The sequence below is a fragment of the Platichthys flesus genome, chromosome 20 (assembly GCF_949316205.1).
Source record: "Platichthys flesus chromosome 20, fPlaFle2.1, whole genome shotgun sequence".
Lineage (NCBI taxonomy): Eukaryota > Metazoa > Chordata > Actinopteri > Pleuronectiformes > Pleuronectidae > Platichthys > Platichthys flesus.
Genome location: NC_084964.1, coordinates 5,675,882 through 5,693,436, shown reverse-complemented (window position 1 = coordinate 5,693,436; position 17,555 = coordinate 5,675,882). Strand labels below are relative to the sequence as shown.

Here is a 17,555-nt window from a genome sequence, read left to right as displayed (position 1 = left end):
GTTCTGTTTAGATAAATACTGTATACACACAAAATACCACTTTCCTTTTTTAACTGCATAAAGAGCGTCAAGTTGGGACTCTTCCCAAGTGATTCAGATTAAAGGGGCTGCAATTGAAGGCCAAAAATGATAAAAAAAAAAAAATACACAAAAAAAGTGTATTTGAGTGGTTGTCTCCTTTTATCTACACCTGCAGCACACAGCAGATCAGCCACAACAAACACTAATGAGCAGTCACAGCACAATAGCCAACGTGTGCACCCGAGGAGCTAATGGGGGGAAAAAATGGTACTGTTCTGGATTGAATGTGCGTCACGATGCTGCCAGTGTGGGATTTTACAGTGTTTCACAGTTCTTTAGGATGTTTGGACATGAATCATTTGCCATCATCTACAGTTCCTTAACAGTTGATACGATCCCCAGAGAAACATTTAATGGGCTGCGGCCCCCAAACCAGACAAACATTAACTCAATTGGGACACTTTAACAATTTCTCCTCAGTTACCAGACAATATTCCAACTTACAGGAATCAAACAGTTAGCGCACGTGATTTCCTCGGTAAGGTACCAAAGGCTAAGGATTAGTCAATGGATAGCCTATTACAGGACGAGGAGTTTCTGCGGCAGAATTTAAGAGTTATGTGAGATTACTAACTCTATGACAATATTTATGTACTTGAAACAGTTCACACTCCTCTGGAAAATAGCCAGCAAAGCATTTAAAAGAAAAAAAAACTTCTGTACGACAAACGACGCTCAATGTTATATGAAAACAATAGGATTCATTCATTTTGCTGATGAGGAACAATAACTGACCACTAAGGAGGACATCCGGAGGAGAAAGGTAAACATGAATGACTGTGATTATGCAGCCCTCACACCGTGGCTATTGTGCTATCGTTTACCAACACAGTTGAAGGCCCACCCACAGATAGAATCAAGATAAATACAGCTGGTGCTCTCCAGCCAGTGTCCATACATCACCACCCCCACCTGCTAAAATATGTGTGTACGGCTGAGTGTGTGTGTGTGTGGATATATGGACTCTAGTAACTCATGTAAATAGTAGTAAAGCAAGGCTTCATGTGTATCAGCCAGACATGAAAGTGGTGCTACGCTTCACATCTGCCTCTCAGTCGAAAAAATCCAAGCACTAACACAATGGAAAAGCATTACATCTAAAATATATCCATTCAGGTTAATACCGGCACAATTTTTTTTTATTTGTGCCCTCTCCATCATTGTTGTTGTGTTTATTTTAGAAGTAATGGCCTCTGCACTGTTTGCATTGCAAATTTGTAAAGGCACAACTTACACGCCCTTCATTTCAACACTTCTCGTTCCACAGGTCACTCTGGACAGCAGGTGATAGCAAGTTATTTGTGTACACGTTTAACGCATAAAGCAGATTGAAGAAAGGTTAATGTCAAATTTAAAAGCATTCAGGTATCTGCACTGCACACTCGGGAAAGTCAGTGAGTAAATAAATTGTCTAACGACTTACCCTACAGCACAAAGGCTGGCTCTCTTCACATTCATTCTTCACATGAGCAGAAAGGCACTGGTTTAAATGAGTTTTCTTCTATGGTGGCTCATCTTTCACTTCTATGTGACCATATAAGACTATGGAATGTTTGACACATTTGTAACACTTTAGTGTTTTCACTTTGAGAACCCACGAAAGAAAACAATAACAATAAATGAATTTAAGTCTCTTTAATATCCCTGATTTTATTTTTAAACCCATGACGTTCTTTTTTAAGAAATCAACCAAAATGTTGAAAAATACTGTTAAACTTCCCGAATCAGCAGTTAGACAAAAAAAGAGATGCACTCGTGCTCTAAAAATGACTCCGCAGGAAATAAAATAAACCCTTGTTAAATACACATATTGGCCTTTTGCAATTTTTTTAAATAGCCTCTAAGTGATTTATACTCAGAGCAAATGAAAAACTCTACTATGAAATTCCAATCCTCTGAATAAGCAGTAAGCCTTGCATGTAACTAGCACAATCAGGCTCATCTCAAACTTATGCAACCTGATAAACATGGCCTGATGTGGGCAACAACACCCAGAGAGTCAAGGCTCTAACTTATTTAACAAAGACAGATGTTGAATATAAATATTCAAACAAGTAATACATTTCCTGTTGTAGTGGTTTGCTCTCTTATTAAAATTGTAGGCAACACTACTCATAACTCTTGCACAGCACCTACTTATTATCAAAGGGAGGTTTACCAGCCACATGGATAGAGAAATCACCTGGAGACACTTGAACATATGTAGTCAGGTAACATGCCATCTCAGAACCCATCATCTGACGACGAATTAGCCTTTGGGGGCGATAATATTTTGGGGCTTTTCTATGCTGTCATCTCAGTGATATCATGTAAATCTGCTTCACATTTTAAGTAATACTGAGGTTCACTGTTGGAGACTTGAATGTGAAGCAACGGCAGGATGTGCAAAATTTGTATTAAATGGGCTTTATTTATATTGCGCTTTCCTAGTCTAAAAGACCAATAGTCCCCCGCCGCAATGGTGGAGCTGATCCGAGAAATAGCAGACATTAAGATGTCACACAATTAAACGATGCAACATGTTCTGACTGAATGGATTTGTGCAAGGCTTTAAAAAGGTGAGGTCACATTGCTTCTTCAAAAATTCACTTTTGATGCCCAGACAGACAAATTCAAGCATGCATTTTTGACATGCATTTATTTGACAGGAACAGTGCTCACTGATTAACATAAAAAAACATGACAATTTTCATCTGTTGTCTATTGTCAAGTCATGATGACCTAATATTTCCTTTGCTGACTAAGGCTGCAGTGAAAATGTACTGCATCTCGGTGTACCATGGTGCTTTACCTAAGCCAGAGGTATTACACTTCTTAATGTCATGTCTGATAAATACAATGAACACTTAAATACATATTCTCTGCTTAGCTTTATTATATATTATAGACACTATGTGAATCAGGCTTTATGCTTTAATCATAAGCACGTAACTACTGTTGATCAGAACACTAAATATCATGTGATAAGACATTAAAAATAAAAAAAATAAAACTGAAACTGCTAGGATACAGTATCTCAGTGGAATATAAATCTTCACAAGCGTCTGCGTCTGAAATCAACAACATGATACCCATGAATCAGTTCAAATCACTCAACATGCTCCCAGAAGTCTCACAGGTGGTGCAGGGGTGACAGACTCAACTTAGGGTGTTTAGTGTATTGAGACGTTTAAGAAAATCAATTGCAGCAGGCTGTCCATCTGTTCTCTGTCAGACTGAGAAGCTGACGACGAGTGGCATGAATGAAGGGCCAACCTCAGTAAAGAGTGCAAAAGGAAAAGTATTGCTGCTGGCAATGTTTGCCTACACTCTGACATAGAAACCATGTGTCTTATTATGCTATTAATGCATCCATTTTCTCCATAGATTACCTGATACAACCGATTTCCTTATGCAGAGTGAAGACATTCCTATTTGTAGTGGACAATTAGGAATGATAATTTAGGGTATATTCCTTTCTTAAAGATAATAAATCACAGACAACCCATGATGTAACTATACACAGATTTAAAGGGTTTGAACTTACATATTCCTTAAATAGAGTTGACATTTTGTTGGCCAAATGAACTTTTAAAGAAACGTTTGATCACAAGGCCGAGGTCCTGACACTCAATTTGTGCTTTTTTGCTGCTTCAGCAGTCTTTCAGATCAGGATATAACCAAAAAAATGGGGATTTCCTGTGTAATGTAGCATTGTAGAGCAGTGTCTGAAGTAGGATTGGCTGACTGTAGTTAAAAATGCACCCATTATTACTTCCCTAGCTACTATACTCTATCCAAGGAAGGCAACAAACAATATATAACACAAAGGGGATTATTAAATACACTCAATGTATCACAGCTTGTACCACGTACAAAATTAGTATATCAGTACCATATATAAATATATACCCTAGTATAAATTGTCGCATGAATGTTTTAACCCGACATCTCAGATAAGGGAGCTGCCACTTTGCACTTTTAAGATCATTTGGAGCCTGAGTGTAAGTAGTGGTGACATAGAGTGGAGCAGCGGTATCTGGGTCCCTCGGATAAACCCAATAGACAAATGGTGAGTCAGTCTCAGCTGTCAATCGAGGTGGTTCACTCAGTCTTTATAAAATCAACAAAACGAATTGAAACCAAACAAGAAGACTTGAGCATACAGCTGAGTGAGGAAAACTACATAAAACAACAGAAACTATCTTTGGGAACCATTTATTCCTCTTCTTTGACTTTTAAGTTTGGTTAATTTGCCGTCCCAGCCACCAGGTAGCAGTGATTGTAAGACATTGCGATTAAAAGGGAGAGTTCTCAGAAAAATGTAAATTCAATCAGTATCATTAAACTCATAAAATTCACTCATATCTCATTATAAAACTATATTATATATTATCATCGATAGAAAAGCATTCATCAAAATACCCATTGTATCACTACACTATATTATACTGTTATTATCAGTGACCAGTAGTAAAATGTCATTTATGGCATGAAAAGCCTTGTAGCAGCATATCTCTGCATTGCACCAAAACTGGTGGGAAATTCTGGACCTTCCCACCAAACGTGCCTTGTCACCATTATTTGACTTCTTTCATTTCAGCTTGAAGTCCCCCCTTCAGTATCCTAACCAAAACTGAGGAAGAAAAACTATTGCAGACACAAGCAACAGTGTATCCATGACTCAATCTGTGAAAAACTCTTCTTCCTGCCTGGCTGTGCCTTCTTTCAACACACAAGTGTAATCCAAGCTGCTGTTGACAGACTGAATTGTTGTTATCTAATGCTCATGATAAACAGGCTTTAGATCAGCCTGTTAATGTGGGCCCTAATGTTTCTCACAGTCTGTCTGCCTCTGCTACACCTCAGCTTTTGTAATTAGAGAACATGGTGAATACATGAGTGTTAACGTTCGCATCAGAGTGCGCAATGAATCACCATTGCATTAGATATGTATCAAATTGCAGTTTTAACAATGTGCAAACTATGTCAAAAACAGGCTAGCATTGAAAAGCTGTGAGCGAAGTGTCTCATGACAAAACCAACACTTAACAGGACAGAAACATTTTCCAACATTACATGGCAAAAGACACAGTGCCAAACCAAGTAGTTCAGAGAAATGGTTTTAAACTAGACCCCTGGCTGAGAATATCTAGATCAAATACCTACTATTAAATTCTAGGATTTATTTCGCCAGACTCTAATGAATAAAGGTCACATTTGCCACAACATTGGATTTACGGTCAGGAAGAACATTTGAGCCATTCCCCTGCTTGACGGTGCTTTCTATATGTAATAGGAATATTTACCATATTGAATTTATCATCAACTAATTGGGAATCTCACCACACAGTCCAATTAAAATAGTTTGCATAGTGAATGAGAGTATGTTTGCAGAGTTTCCAGAGGGTTGTAGAAGTTTCCTATTTTAATGATATTTTCAAATGTCAAGTCTGTCAAAGTGTTCATGAACCTAGTTTTGGATCTCCTAATAACTCAATAATTGTTTAAACAGAAAACAATTTCCTCAATAACAAGGCTTAAGTATTAAATTTATCATATAAAAGTGTTTTTTTTTGGCCAGCTCTCATCTGCACAATCAGTGTTACGTAGCGGACATTTGCAGTACCGAAACAAGGGGGGGAAAAAAAAAAAATAATCGCACAGAAACGCACACACACTTTAAAGTGACCCTGAATCAAAGGTTATATAATGTATTATATAATAATTTAAATAGATTGTAGACATCTATAATGAGAAGCCGCGAACAAATGGCAAAAGTAGTTTGAATCTTACTATGTAATTACAGATGTTGAAAATTGAGTAGTTAAAACAGAATCAAGCCATGGTTTGACTATGTAAAATATATATTATATAAAAAGTCTTACTAGTCACACTGGAAGTACAAATTGTCAAAATCTCTCTCTCTCCGCTGAATTCATATCTGTATTTACACAAAACGTATCAATGTAACAACTTCCCGCAGGTTGCTTTTGTGCATTAATACATAACCGCTGTGAAACCATCCGAAAATTAAATTTTGTGTTTGCTATCCGCGCCCTCTTTATTTAGCTTTCTCAATCACCGCTGCCCTCTCCTTTTGATTCATAAAAAAGGTGTGTGAAATGTTTCATTAATGTTTCAAGAAAACCTGTTTAAAGCTGATTTTACATGACACAGCAGCGCAACATCCCTGCCATCTGAACCGTAGGTTGTTAACCATAAACCAGTAATTTAAGAGAAGGATGAAAAAGAACAACGCTCCGGCATTTTTTTCTCTTCCCACACCAGTGATGCTGTGCTGCTGTTCCATGTGAAATCCGCTCAGTACATTTGTAAAAATACAATACATTTATACAAAATTTGGGTCTATACATCCCTGAATAAGAAAAACTAAAGTTGAAAAATCTCAATAATTGTCCAGCCCTGAGAATTTATGCAGAAAAATACAACTTAATATGTTGTTAAGCACCACTACTGACTAGTCTTACTGCTTGCATGCCCCGCCCCTGCAAAACTATTTCCACCACTTATGTCAGCAGGGCAGACACACATTACATGTTGTACCGTGCTGAATTACTTTGCTGCATGTCCTCCCTCCCCACTGTGCTCACTTTACACATTAACAATCAACAGCGACCCTAATCGAGGGGTTATTAAGAACCTGAACAGTACTGACGTTTAATTTGTGTCTGTTGGATTTGCTCTCGGATTAATGAGACACGAATTTAAACACATTGAAATAACACATTGTACGAACAGCAGTCTACAATTTTATGTAAATTTATGTTTCTAACTGAAGTTATTTATGTTTGGATGCATATGTTTTATATCTATTTTTGAAGGTCCGCTTTAGTCATTGAAGTTTATGGTTTAAGTGTCAAATATAAATTTTCAATTAGAATTCTTTGCTGATCTTGTTCATGTAAGCAAGGTTAGAGCTATCAGCTTGAGATAAATATGCAGGTTACATATAAAAGCTTTTTTCAAACAATGAGATTGCAAATTAAGTCCCTGGCCAGGCCTTGGTATTTAACCTTACTTGTAGTGAACACGCATTGTTATGCGCTGGGGGATTACAACTGCCTGCAGTTTGTTTGAAGTGGATGTAAACAGCAGCAAATACTTTCAGTCACCTCAGATGACCTGGGAGGGAAATCAGGAGAACAGTCTTTACCCTTTTTAAAAATAATAACCTCTCATCACACGGAGACCACCACTAATAGAAACACAATGACACGGATGAAAATGCATGGCATAGAAGCAAAGCAGTGCAGCCGCCGAACTTTGGCTTTCACTGAGTTCCCTAAGTCTAGGTACAAACTAGTACATTTTTAACTTGAAGTTTAAAAACATAGCTGGTCCCATTTTACTTTGAGAATTCAGGTGCAGCTTTTCATTCCAATGGCCTCGCTGATTTGGCCTTTCAGCTGTTTCATAAAGCTGCTATCACATGACCCACTCTTCTGGAAGAACAGAACTCGCATTAGCCACGGCTACCAGAGTAGAACGCAACATGTATAATCTATCACAAGCATTGCTGACACTGTTGTCTTTGAAAACAGCTGTTAAATTCTGCATCTTACAATTAAACAACTGCTGGTTTAGGAAACAAAAATGTAATAGTATGGATGAAGCCTAACAAAGTCGACTGCTGGTGTTACTGGGTGGAGAGGGGTCACATAGACGTGGCTCTGAGCACCTTCAGTGAGCTCATCACACCCATAATCTCAGGTTGTATTATGACACGTTGAAAGTTGGTCTAATCAAAATGTTCATAATTATAGATCTAAATTACTGTTTGTTGTGAAATTGGCAACTGAAACTAGTTGTGATGGTTAGGGTAAGGGTCTAGGGAATGCATTATGTCACTGAGTGTCTTCAGAACTATAGAGGGACACGCATGTTTGTGCTGTGATGAAGCTTTCACCAATTTAAGGAAAGGTTCGATCATTGTGTGGTTATCAGTGTTGATATCTTGGCAGTGGTCACAAACAAATCAATGAGAAAAAATATGTTCAATTTGAAACTGCAGCAGGTCACGTTTTCCATTATCATTTCACAATTTATCTTTCTCACTCAGCCTTTTTTTTGAGGAACCCTGATTTATCGCACAAGCTCTTTCATAAACAGACCTCCCCATAGTCACGTTGACACAAAAGTCAGCTTCAAGGAATTATCAATGACCTCTCAAGGAACTAAATGGTCTTGTTCTAGATAAAGGTCTAACACAGATCAGTACATATGTACAATTAGGTTCTCCTATTACGGTTTATGGAATAAACACTGTCAACAGACAGGCACAACAAGCATTAGCAATGTTGGTATCATTACATCTTATTACAACATTAAACGCAAATCATTACCATGGGTCGGTTTACAGGGTCAAGGGAATGCTACTGTGGATATCTTTGGAAGATTTGGAAATGTTATAAGTTCAATATAAATGAAATGTATATGGGTGAATAGCCCTATGAATCAGTGAGTGGGGACTGGCTTATTCTGTCTCCTTCTGCATCCCAAGATTAACTGCAACTGGGTCAAACTGTGGGTCGAAGTGACCGCAAGATGGTTTTGTTAATTTTATTATTTTCATTTCACTATATCGGACTGAGGCACACACCCAGGGCACAGAGGACGACATATGCAACGGCAACAACAGACATGTAATCACTTTCTGCTTGGCAATTTATCTTTGAGGTAAAAAAAAAAAGGAACCCGCTTATTGTATTGCTGCAAGGCATCGAGCTGAAGCCTTTACTTTGAAATGTTGTGAACGTGGATCTGAAGGTTGTGTGGATTACTCCACAGATCCCTGAAATAACCGACATGCAATTTATGAAAAATAACACCTGTTCAGTGAAGCAGTCAAACTGAAATATAAGCTTCGGTTTCATTTTAAGAAGAACACTGCAGATAAACCAGGGAAAAGGATCCTGCAGGCAATGTCCGTCACACAAACATTCAAAAGTGACAGTATATTGTAGAAGTGTTTAAGAAGACAAGGAATAATTCTGAAGTAGTTCCGGAGCATCAACACAGGACAAGAGAACCGGCGCTGCGCTAGTGAATCTAATGCTCATTGATAGTGGGTCTGTGGTGTCAATGCAGAGTGATATTTGTTCCGGTGACTGTTACCTCACCCCTCAGAGACATTCACAGTGGGGCCACTTTGACACGAACAGGCTAACCATTAGCATGAACTACTATTCCCAATGTGCTACCTCTGCTAGTCCTGGAGGGACCGAGCTACTGGGACTGAGATAAGTTTATCTCCCGCATCTCCCGTCGGAATACATCACACCATGCAGCCGAACCGGTGAGACAAAACAACATCGCTCTTTTATCCATTTCAAAACCGACATCCACGAATCACCACCACATTAAACGGGAGCAGTCAATGCTATTAAGAGGGTTATTTTTAGTTAGCCGAGTCCGTCGCTGTGCTTCTCCCCGGAACGAGCCGAAAGTCGGACGGAACGTGAAGTGCACACACGGCAGATGGAGGAACCGTGTCTTGTGACACAAACCACCGGAGCCGGCGAATGGTGGCGTACTCACCCAGAAGGGGCTCCCTGGTCCGCATAGTGGCTCCATCTCGGCGGCTCGTCGGGAGACCGGCAACAACCGGAGTGCTCCTTATCCCCGATGAAAGTCGAACCGCTTCCCGGTTCGTTCCTTCGCGTACAGATAAAAGAAAGAGGGCGGACGCTTGCTGGCTTTCACATGCCACCCCGGCAGGTATGTACCACTGCTGCTGCTGCTGCGGAGGCGCCTCGGCTTCTACGTTCTCCCCCCGGACAGCGTGGACAAATCGTTCCGCTCCTTCCGCCCCGCCGACAAAAGAAAGAGAGGAGGCATCCGGAGCAGGAGACAAATTAGTCCTGTCAGAGGAGGAGGCCGGGCGTGTGCTCACCAGGCCACGCCCTCCCCCGCCCACCCCACAGCGTGATTCAGCAACCCAATCATGCTGAGTCACGTCCCTGGGGCTCAGAGGTGAGAAGAAGTGGGACATACCAGATAAACACATTGGGGGGGGGGGGGGGGGGGGGGGTCGTCGTCACTGAAATGAATCAATATTGAATATTTTAGGTATATATAACTTTGGCTCAGTGATGGAATAAGATTTTATCAAATACAAATAAATAGACAATTAAAAAAAAAAAATCACTGTGGACAATGGCGGTAGTTCTCCTCCTGTTTGGAGGTGGTGAAAAAAAGGTGTTTGCGCAATCTGCTTTTTGATTTATGTCCTACAAACATTGGAATATGAGTCTAGCTCGTTTAAAACATGCACAGACTGTCACTCTTTCAAAATTAATCAGACCTTGAATTAGATTTGTTTATTTGTTGTGTTTTAGATTTCTTGTGTACCTGCAGATGTAAATTAGCTGATGGCTAAATCTTGCATAAATCATCTCTTCTCATTTTGAGATAAATGTTTTTGAGCCATATCCGTGTTTGTTAATGAATAAAGAATGCATTCACGATGCAGTCATGTGTCTTTTTGTTGCTGCATGGTTGATAACTGTAAATCCCACACCAACCCTAACCCTGCTGTTAATCGTTTCTTCTGACCTCGCTGGTGGTGCGACCTGACCACAGATATTAAGAATAGTTTATAGGAAAAGACACAGCCATATACAAATGTCCAGATGATTTCCAGAAATCAAATACAATTTAAAAACAACTCTTGACCTTGATCATATTTTAGCCACAAATCAGCCAAAAAAACTAAAAACAAATCCTTGTAAATTTAAAATAAAACCATACAAATAATACACGTTCTGATTTTCTCTACCTGCTGTCAGACATGCACTAAAGTCCAGATAATCTCAGGACATTCTTGAGAACACAAATGTCTGAGTGCGAGGCTACGGTCTCTCTCCGGAGTTTCTCCCTGGCCAGCCCCCTAGTAAAAACCCCAGAGGATGAGTCAATGTGAGAACACAGCAGGGGATCCTCCACAGGATTCACTGCCTGCCAGTGGGCACGTAGGTGACACTTCTAACAACGACAGATGCACAAATGAAATAAACACCCAAAGAAAACAAATATCTCAGGAGGAAAAAGAGAGGTGCCTGGCTTGCTGTTAACAAAACCATGTGATCTCCCTAGCAGAATTGTTATGTTATGTTCTGCCTCCTGGCTCCTGCCACCTGCGTGCTGTGATACCCCTCGACGGAACAAAGGTTTCTGTGTTGTTGTGAAAGCATCTGAGCGGAGAACCTCCTGCTGCATTGTTCACGTGCGAAAGGTGAACTTGTGTGTTCATGTCTGAAGATGGCTCATACGCCTCCTGAGGTGATTTTGACAGCGGGTCAATACAGCACCATAGGAAATATTGCAGCATGTGGTTAATTAAATATCTATCAAAAGTCGATACATCTACTTATGCGTGAAAAATGTACTTTTCAAGTGGCAGGTGGGTGGTTGTGTTGGGCAACTCCCAGTGTAAATATGCATAATAAGGTGTACAAGGAGGATGTGTGGCTCATGAAGAACATTGTGTAACTTCCCATGGCTAAATAAGGCAAAAGGAAACAGAGTGTTTGATTCATGACACACACAGTCCACACACACAATGCTATCTGAAAAACGTTGTTTACATTAACATCAAATAATAACTATCATAGAATGAAGGATAATTGTTAAAGCCATATGCACGCACATGAAATTCTCTCAACTATTATTTCAAATGGTGCAAGAATATCATTCAATTCAAGAAAAAAATTATAAAGAAAAAAACAATTAAACTTTTACCAAATAGCTTTTACTTGATTTTTCTTCTAATATAGATTGTTTGGGTTTCATTGTTTTCTATTTGTCCTCTTTTTGAATCGAATGTTTTGAAAGATGCAGCCTAAACAAAGGTATTTATATTATTATGAATAATTACGTGTTTAATAATTTTTATTTTATGATGATTCTTATTCTTCTTTGTTTGGTTTATTGGCAGGTGGCTGTTGCATTCATATTCTTATTTCATGTAGGCACCTTGACATTGATTGCCACCAACCACTAAACCGAACAAGGAAGAATCATTTTCTTCTCCATGCTCCTTTTTTCTTCAGGGATTATGTATAATTTTATATGTGTATTATTTGTTTTTGGATTACACTGAAATGAATGTGATGATGTATAAATTATGTATTCACAAATACAAGTACTCCCGACTGTCTTCTCCCCAGCAGTGCTTTACAGTTCCTTCTACTGTGATCCCAGGGTACCCTCAGCGGAGATAAATATTCTCTCCACCGTGTTCTGGGTCCACCCCAGGGCCTCCTACCAGTTGGACGTGCCCGGAAGACCTACAGTGGAAGGTTTGTGTGTTTCAGGAATCCTGGGAGTTGTGTTGTTAGGGCATTAGTAGGGTCTGCTGAGGCAAATTGGCTCCAGACGAAGAGCGATTATCAACAATTAGAAAGACGATTTTTATATCTGCATCACCTTGGCCAAAATTATATATCAACCAGACCTGCAGGGGGCAAATACCTGCCTTGCATGCAATCATGCAGGAACTGTAACTGAAAGATTGGATCGTTTTGTATCAGTATGTTGTACAAAGCACTATTTTGTCCTGTATACAATTTATTTGGAATAGAATACGTTGTCTAATTTGTGTTTTCATTCTAAGCAAACACAATATAAATGTATATATATGTTTCTTTATTAGAGTAAATCCTATTGAATTGCTTTGAATTATTACAGTGACTTCATTACTTCTCGACTTGATTACTGTAATTTTCTGTATGTGGGCTTAGGTCATCCATTCAACGCCTGCAGCTCGTCCAAAATGCTGCCACTCGCCTCCTGACTAGAAAGAAAAAGATGGACCATATAATAGCTGTACTGCAGTCCCTCTACTGTCTTCCTGTTTGTCACAGGAATCGATTTTAACAACGCCTCACCTGGCTGAACTCCTTCGTGTTCACACTCCAGTTAGATAGCTGCAGTCAGCCACTTAGCTGCTCCTGGACTTCATAACCAGATGTGATTGAGCCTTTGAGGTAGCTGCCCAAATTCGTATTTATCTCAGCAGATTTTATTAAATCTTATTCAATTTTGTAATATCTTATTTATACGCTATTATACGCTTGGCTGCTTCTTGTTGAACCTTTTACTTTGTGAAGCACTTTGGTCAACCGACTATACTGAACGCACTAAATGTACTGAATATACTGAACATGGAAATATACTGTATGTACTGAATATAGGCTACTGAATATAATAAGTATTCTGCATTTACTAAATATACTCAACATACTTAATGTACTGAATGTGCTGAATATACTGCATGCACTTATAACAGGCCTCTGAATATACAAAATGTACTGCATATACTCAATATACTTTATATACTGCATGTGCAAAACACACTGCTTTATATACTACATGTACGGAATATATCGTATAAACTAAATGCACTGTTTGTATTGATTTCAATAAATACACTGCATACACTGTATGTGCTGAACACACTGAATATACTGAATGTACTCAAGCATTAGAGTTACGGTGTGTTGTGGTTGTCATGGCCTGTGTGTGACATAAACACAAACCAGAGCAGCCATCTGTGACGGTGATGAACTCCCTCAGCGAGGGAGATCGCTTCCTACAGCTGCAGCATTCCTTCCTGGACACACGGAATAACTGCCTAGCAGTTGATACACAACCAGCAAGGCACCGGGGGACTTCACAGTATCTAAGACTTCTCTGTCAGGCCTGCTTGTTTATGCATGAGCGAGTAGAGCTGGCAAACTTTTAACCTCTAAAAGGTGCAGAGTGCATAACTGTCCGTGTGATATCTTGTATAGAGCTGGTTAGACATTGAGCATTCCTGATTTTCACTCCAGTCCCAGCACAATAACAGCTGCAGCTTTAATATCATTGCCACCTCTCTAGATAACAAACCATGAATACCTTCTGATTCTGAGTCTGATTCTTATCCTGTGCGGCCCTCTTCATTGACCTGTCAGAACCGCTTGACACCGTTGATCACAAAATCCATAGGCTTAGACAATCCGACACTAAATTTGTTCGACTCTTTCTTTTTGCTGATAATATTCAGTCAAGCCATCTAAATATTAGAACTGGGTTGCCACAGGGGTCTATCCTCTGTCCATTGCTGTTTACGATATACACAAATACCTGGTTACGCCAACTCAGCTCTAGTGTAACTTTCTTTGCTGATAGTATTATTTTATATGCTGCAGGTGTTCCTCTGTCTCATGTCTGCCTTTGATTCATTCCAATATTCACTGTATAATCATAAACTGTTTTTAAATGCCGATAAAACAGAATTCATAATATTTTCTACCTCCAATATCGGTGATACTCATCCCACTCTTGCACCCATATCACTCAAACAGATTTCTCTGGGAGTTTCCCTCGATAGGTCACTCTTATTCAGAAAACATATTTACCAACTAATCCAGAAATCTAAAAATCGAACTCGGTTTGCTCTACAGGATAAAACATGTTTTGTCTCCATCAATCCAAAAAAAACTATTGCGACCTTTATGTCAAACCTTGACTATGGAGACAGTCTCTACTCTCCCGCAGCCCCTGCAAAACTCCAGCAGTTTAACCCAGTACATCACAGTGCATCACACTTCATCACAAACAACAAATTTCACACACATCCTTGTTCTCAGTATCACTCGGTTGGACTTCTTTACAAGTGAGAAGTGACAGAAATCTATTATCTTTTATTCATCTACAAAGCCCTGTTGTTAAAACTTCCAAATTACCTAAATTCTCTTCTCATTTAAAACCAGTACGAGAACAACAGCACAAGAACCAGGAACTACTTAACTTTGACATCCCTCATGTATGCTCCAAATTTGACAGAAGAGGATTCAGCTACTGTGCACTTTACCAGACATCTGAACCAGATTCCAGTGTACATGTCGTTAAGATGGAAGGGGGGGAAAAACACTACGTATAAATATATAGGTATACAGTATATGTCTTACCATGACCTTAGGAATGATTTTGTTTAAAAAAAAAAGAAAGAAGGAATTAAGCCCTGAATATTGAATCATTTTCAATCTGGTATCAAACCATTCATGGCCAAGATGTGTAAGTGTGCTCGGGGAAAATGGACCTGAAGCAAGTCTAATCTCATTTCACATTACCTTTAAAGACTTTGGCGCTCTGTTGCTGCAGGTTCTGTCTGAAGCGGATGGATGGAATGCCGACGGCAGATGTCGCAATAGAATCTTTCTATATCTTTTACACCTTGTTTCCCAATCGTTATCTCAACTCTTCCCTAACAAGGACCATCACATGAGGTCAGGGATAACCATTCTCTGAAGAGGGATTTAAGTACATAAGCACTGGCCCTCGGGGGATATCGCACTTTATCAGATGCAAATGTAGAATAGCTGGTAGCCCATTGACTGTAAGCTATGGGTTTAGGGCCTCATACACACACCTGGTATTAACATGTGATTTTTGTCATCCGCTTGCTGATTGGCTCTTTTCGTTCATGACGGACAACGGTCCTCATATTTAACTCTGCTGAGGAGGTTATGTTTTCACCCCGGTCCGTCTTTTGGTTGGTTTGCTAGTAAGCAAGATTAGACAAAAACTGCACCTGAACAGATCTTCATGAAACTTGGTGAAAGGATGTGTTATGGATCAGGGAAGAACCCATTACACTTTGGTGCAGATTCAGATCAAGTGGTGAATCCAAGAAAATCTTTCACTTTCTTTAACACTGTGGTTATTAGTGCAGGCATTTGCTTAGCTGAGTGATATTTTTGTGATGCATGTGCATACAGATGAGGTCAAACGACATATGTACAAAATTCTTGAGCATACCGACACAAAGTCCTCTAATTGTTTTACAGGTACAAATTACTGACTCATGCATCAGTAGCTAAAAAATAGAACGGCTAATATGTGCCGTGTCTCAGTAGTCTGATACCATGATAAGGTCATATCTGCCAGAGATAAAGAGTCTCAGTAGAGGTCAGTAATCTTTTAGTCATATAAAGCTGAAGATACCAAGGCCCCGCACTGTAATGCATTGACAGACAATTATTCATGAAGACAGGGTGTGAAGAAATTCATGTTGCTTTGCATTGTTTTGGGTTCATTATAAAGACAAGTGAACATTGGAGAGAGAGCACTTCGGTGAAAGTAGAACTGCCTTCACACTGCAGTGACCTGGCCCCCTTGCTGTAAAGACTCTAAACGCACTCAGCAGTACGGCTTTGTTAAGTCTCCAGGCCTCCTGCTGCATGGGGATCTGATTACCACACATTAAGCCCTTCTGTTCTCTACCTGCCTTCCAAGAAGAGCTGACCTTGACTCACGGGCAGATGCCACTGTGGCCATGTTTGGCTGGACATCCTTTCCAGGTCAAGGAAACCACCTCAGAGGAGGACTTTTAACATTTGAACTTATTGTGACATGTGGCGGAAAACCTGTGCTGAATTTAAACTGCAGGGGCTGTATCAAGTTCTCACCAATCAGCAGGGCCACATGATGCCAATAAGGTCCTATAAAGAGTAGCTCCGCCCACCCTGGTTTTGTAAGCCCATTGACCTCTAAATGCTGGGCCAGGACAGATTTTCCCCCTGGCTCACAGGCCGGTATTTGATTTATACTGAAGACATGAGGTTGCATGCTTGTTTTTATAAAGATTATGGTGGCATCGATACCTCGCTCCTATTAAATAATATTTAAGAAATCCTTAATATGTATGAAAATGAAATTCACCTCGCTCTTGAGTTTTCATTATAACGTTCATATATTCCTCCTATAACATTTAAAGATATATATATACTTAAGAGTTGACAAAGATTTGTTCACCTCACTCTTGTTCAAGGTGACCTTCACTGGCTGTGGCTGGGTCTGTGGAGGTTAACTTGACTGTTGGTCAGACAGAGTATTAAGGTTGAAATTGTTATAAACTCAAAGGGAAAATCTGCTCACTTTTCATTATGGCATTCATAACTCCAGCTCACTCTTATTCATGGTGACCTTCACTGTCTGCATGTCAAGTTTCAAGTAATTTTACTGTAGACATTTCGAAAAAATTAAAGGGACAATTTGATTTAATTGTCACTCTATATTTGCGTTAAGAACCATTTATTCGATCCAAACACAGAGCCCACACACCAGTGGTGTTACGTGACACATCACCAACATGTTACCGCCCCCTTGTGGCGTGAAATAGCAGTACCACCAGAAAACCAGTTAAAAGGTGAACTAAAACACAACCAACATTCGCTCCAGCAATACAGGTGGCAAACAATGTTCATCTCACTCTTGTTCAAAATAACCTGCATTATATGTCCGTCAAATTTCAAGTCAGTTCACTGTAGAAACTTTAAAGAAAAATTTGAGGGGAAATCAACTTAATTTTCATTATGGCATTATGGAAATCATAGTGCACTGATACCACATTGCTGCAGCATTGGGATATATATATATATTGCATGTGTTAATTGCTTCATTGCTCATCATTAAATCTCCTTCGG

General features: G+C 39.5%; 1 protein-coding gene across 3 annotated transcripts in view; it reads right to left on the bottom strand.

Moving 5' to 3' along the window:
* Positions 1–9,933, bottom strand: part of abcc3 (ATP-binding cassette, sub-family C (CFTR/MRP), member 3) — a 41,587-nt gene extending 31,654 nt beyond the window's left edge. Inside the window, exon 1 of one of the 3 annotated variants that reach the window (XM_062413805.1) lies at positions 9,622–9,933. In XM_062413805.1, the coding sequence (XP_062269789.1) occupies positions 9,622–9,657 (36 nt within the window). In that variant the 5' untranslated portion in view covers positions 9,658–9,933. The remainder of the gene's footprint in view (positions 1–9,621) is intronic. The other 2 variants (XM_062413803.1, XM_062413804.1) reach the window with 2 other exon arrangements.
* Between the last annotated feature and the right edge of the window lie 7,622 nt (positions 9,934–17,555).